Genomic DNA, 4,124 nt, shown 5'->3' on the forward strand with positions numbered 1-4,124 from the left:
TGAAAGTTTGTATGCTAATCAACTGGCCACAGTAAACTCTATAATCCAATACCCAAAAGCATGCAGGTCCAACGTAATCCAGAGCACTGTTGATGGTTCTGTCAGCTGGTCTGATAATCATGGAACCTGAAAGCCTACTAAGAACAGAATTCTTCCAAATAATGCCCCAATACTCTAACAGGTATATTGATCTAGACCAGGCAAGCAGCAGTAAGGACTTTTCATTGCTAACAGAGCTGATGTAGAAGCTGAAATCCAGCAGGTATTCCTGAGAATGCTTGGAATCTCTAAATCTCAGCTCCAAGATTTTTGACTTACCTAAACCAGTGTGGTCTCAGGGAGAGTGCAAACACTCCTGTGACTTTCTTGGTAGCCTGGTTTTGGAGATTCTGAAACATATTGATATGTTTCTGTGTAACTCAAATTAAGTTGCCTTGCTATAAAGTGCAAGACAGTACACTTATTGTCCATATCTAGTTGTCCACAAGGCATTAAGAGTTTGCCACTTTATATTAAGAGCATAATAAGTAGGAACTGGAGCAGGCCATTCAGCCCTTCAAACCTGCACCACCATTCATCACAGCTGATCTTCGAATTCAACTCTACCTTCCTGCACTATCCCCAAATCCCATAACTCCCTTAGTATCCAGAATTCTATCAACCTGTCTTGAATATACTCAACAACTGACCATCCACAGCTCTCTGGGGCAGAAACTTCCAAATATTTGCAACCCTTTCAGTGAAGAAATTTCTCATCTCAATCCTAAATGGCTGATTTCTTATTCTGAGACTGTGGCCCCGTGTTGTAGATTTTCTTCACATCTATCCTGTCAAGCTCCTCAAGAAATCTACATGTTTCAATTAGGTCACCTCTTCTAAACTCCAGGAAAGGTAGGCCTAGTCTACTCAATCTCTCCTCATAGGACAATCTTCTCATCCAAGGAACAAGTCTAATGAACCTTTGTTGCACTCCCTCTAACTCAAGTCATGTCCTTCCTTCAGTAGAGGGACCAAAGGTGTGGCCCCGCAGATATGACTGACCACACGTAGTGAAGACCAGGTTGAGGTGGCATGGTCCCTCCCTACAGAACATTAGTGAACCAGTCAGGTTTTTAAAATGGCAGAACAGCAGCTTCCAAGGTCATTTTATTTAATGCCAGATTTATTAAATTCAATTTCACAAGTAGCCAGCGTGATTTGAACTCAACTTGTGTCTTATTAGTCCAGCACCATAGCCAGTCAGTCTGGGCTGTTGTAGCATTGTGTCACTGGACTAGAGACCTGAACTAATGGCCCAGTAACACAGCTAGGGAATTAGAATTCAACTAATTAAATCAATTTGAAACAAAAAGTCTCAGTAATGGTGACCAGGAAATGATCAGACTTTTACAAAAACCCATCTGGTTCACTATGTCCTTTAGGGAAGGAAATCTGCCGTCCTTACCTGGTCTGGCCTACATGTGACTCCAGACCCACAGCAATGTGGCTGACTCTTAACTGCCCCCTGAAATGCTTTATTCTTTCATGGGATGTGGACATCGCTGATAAAGCCAGCATTTGTTGCCCTTGAACTGCTATTTCAGGGGGCAGTTAAAAGTCTGGGTTTGGAGTCACGTGTAGGCCAGACCAGATAAGGACAGCAGATGTCTTTCTCTAAAGGACATTAGTGAACCGATGGGTTTTACAACAGTGGATAATAATCGTCATGGTCACTATTACTGAGACTAGCTTTCAATTCTGGATTTATTAATTTGAACCCATGGCCCCAGACCATGAGCCTGGGCCTTTGGATTACTAGTCCAGTGACATTACCACTACGCCACCATCTCCCCTCAATGGCCTAGCAAGCCACTCAATTGTATTCAAGGTGGCTCACCACCACCTTTCTCAAGGCTACTTAGGGAGGGCAATAAATGTCAGTGACACGCACATCCCCTATCTGAACACAAGTGTTACTTAACATAAAGGGCTGCTTTGACAAATCAATGTTAAGCTTCACAACTTGTCACAGCATCATGTTACAGGCACAAAAAAAAACTTTTCTTAGTTCATTGATAAGCCACCTGTTCCAAGTTCAAGCCATAACATTTGGGATAGTTTAGTTCAGCTTCTTCAAAAGTGGTTGAAAAAGATACTAAAATAACAGTTCTTGAAAAAAAATCACTAGATGGTGTTTTATTGCACACAACCAAAGGCACAAATAGTATACATTTTTCCTCAGGGTTTATGCCTATACTGGTAAGACCTTTAAAATAAACAATTTGCATTTTTGGCACAATTTTCAGCACTGAAATCCAACACATTAGCAGCTCTTGAACAGTATTGTTCCATTTGAAGAATTTCAAAACTTCAATGCAACTCCAAATAGGCCCAAGCTTGCTTTCCTGGCTTGTCAGTGCCCACATTAAATTATTTTTAGAATTGTGAAGACAATTGGCCTATTCAACACAAATTCTTCAAAGGACAACTTCTAAATGCTTTTCAAAGTACTTTTTTTGGAACAGTTTCATTCCACAGCCCTTTGCTGTTGAAATTTTGATGACTTTTAACTAAAGCAGGTCAATGTGAAGGTCTTATTACAATGTGAGTCTGTACAAACACTCTTTCAGTGCATATGGCTCAGACATTCTGAAATGATTCAACCCTTTGATCCTTTACACCTTTAGTGAGCATTCAACCATTTTCCCATGAATTCCAGCTCATTGAGTAGAAAAGAAACCTCAATGCTCATTTTTCAAAAGTTGAGTGTTAAGAATACCCAGATTTAAATGTTCTGTAACCAGCACTTCAGTTGTGCAAAAAAAAACTGTCAGGAAAGCTTGGCCTTCCTGAACGACATTGTTGCAATACATCTCTGGAGTCCGTCGTCGATCACTTTTACCGTCTGGATCTCAAAGACTTTCTTCTGTCTCACAAAGCTCTCAAACAGGTGGATACCACCACCCACCCCAAAGTAATGGGTTTTAGTGGCCAGGTAGACCGTCCCATCCTGGGAAAGCAAGCTGGACAGGACGTCATGCAAGTCGCCATAGCAGTCTGGGTTATAGAGGGTCTCGGACGTTAGGATAACGTCGTACTTGAGAGAGCCGCCGTGGACTTGGCCGAACTGGGACCAGTCTCCCGAGAAGAAGCGGCAGCGGGAGAGCACCTCGGGTTCAGGGAGCAGGGGCAGCCCCTGGGCTTTCCTCCGCTTCCCGGGCGGCCCTCCGTCTCCGTCTCCGTCGGCTGGACGCTCCCCTCCACCCGGGGGCGGCTCGTCCTCCCCGTCCTCAACCAGCGCCACGTTGGGGAGGGTGACCCCTTCGATCACCGCCCCGTTGTAGTCCTGGAAGTGAACCTCGGCCGCCCGCTTCCTCAGGGCGACGATGCCCAGCAGCCCGGCCCCGCAGCCCAGGTCCAGGACCCGCCGGCCCCCCAGCTCGACGGCGGACAGGTGGCCGGCGAGGTCGAAGGTGCACTGCCAGATCTTCAGGCCCCCCTCGTAGACGCCGGGCACCAGGTCGGAGTGGGAGGCGATGGCGCTGGAGACCCCAGTCTCAGCCCCCTGGTCTAGTGCCTTCTCCACCATCCAGGCATTCAGGTGTTTGATGCGGACAGGCTCCGGCTCCCCCACCTCCACCTCCTCCACTATCCCATCCTCCAGGACCTTCTCCAGCTCCCCCCAGGACAGCCTGTGTTCCCTCAGAGCCCCAGGCCCCCGCCCCGCTTCGGGGAGCGGCCGTTCGGCCCCTTCAGCCCCGGGCGGCACCTCCAGCCCGAAGTTGAAGTTGAATTTGAATTCCATGCTCGAGCCGCCCAATAACTGTCACTTCACAGCCGTCGCGCCGCTCATGACGTCAAAGCTCAGCGCCCACCCCACCCCGCCCCTCTCTGCTTTCAGCCAATCAGTACTTGCTCCCTTCCCTTTCAGCCAATCTACGCTAACTCTTCTCCCTTTCAGCTAATCACCGCTCACTCCTCTCTTCTTTTCGGCCAATCGGCGCGTACACCTCTTTCCGTTTCAGCCAATCTTCTCTCTCTGTCATCTAATCACCACCAACACTCTTCCTTTCAGCCAATCAGCGCTCACTCATCGCTCCCTTTCATCTAGTCCCCGCCCACCCTCCTCGTTTCAGCCAATCGGC

General features: G+C 47.3%; 1 protein-coding gene across 1 annotated transcript; it reads right to left on the bottom strand.

Moving 5' to 3' along the window:
* Positions 1-2,160: 2,160 nt before the first annotated feature.
* On the bottom strand, positions 2,161-3,865 carry mettl18 (methyltransferase 18, RPL3 N3-histidine). The gene has a single exon (XM_078544899.1). It carries the CDS (start codon positions 3,782-3,784, stop codon positions 2,810-2,812), a length of 975 nt encoding a protein of 324 aa, XP_078401025.1. The 5' UTR covers positions 3,785-3,865; the 3' UTR covers positions 2,161-2,809.
* Between the last annotated feature and the right edge of the window lie 259 nt (positions 3,866-4,124).

The sequence above is a fragment of the Cetorhinus maximus genome, chromosome 7 (genome assembly GCF_964194155.1).
Source record: "Cetorhinus maximus chromosome 7, sCetMax3.hap1.1, whole genome shotgun sequence".
In the NCBI taxonomy this organism is placed as follows: domain Eukaryota; kingdom Metazoa; phylum Chordata; class Chondrichthyes; order Lamniformes; family Cetorhinidae; genus Cetorhinus; species Cetorhinus maximus.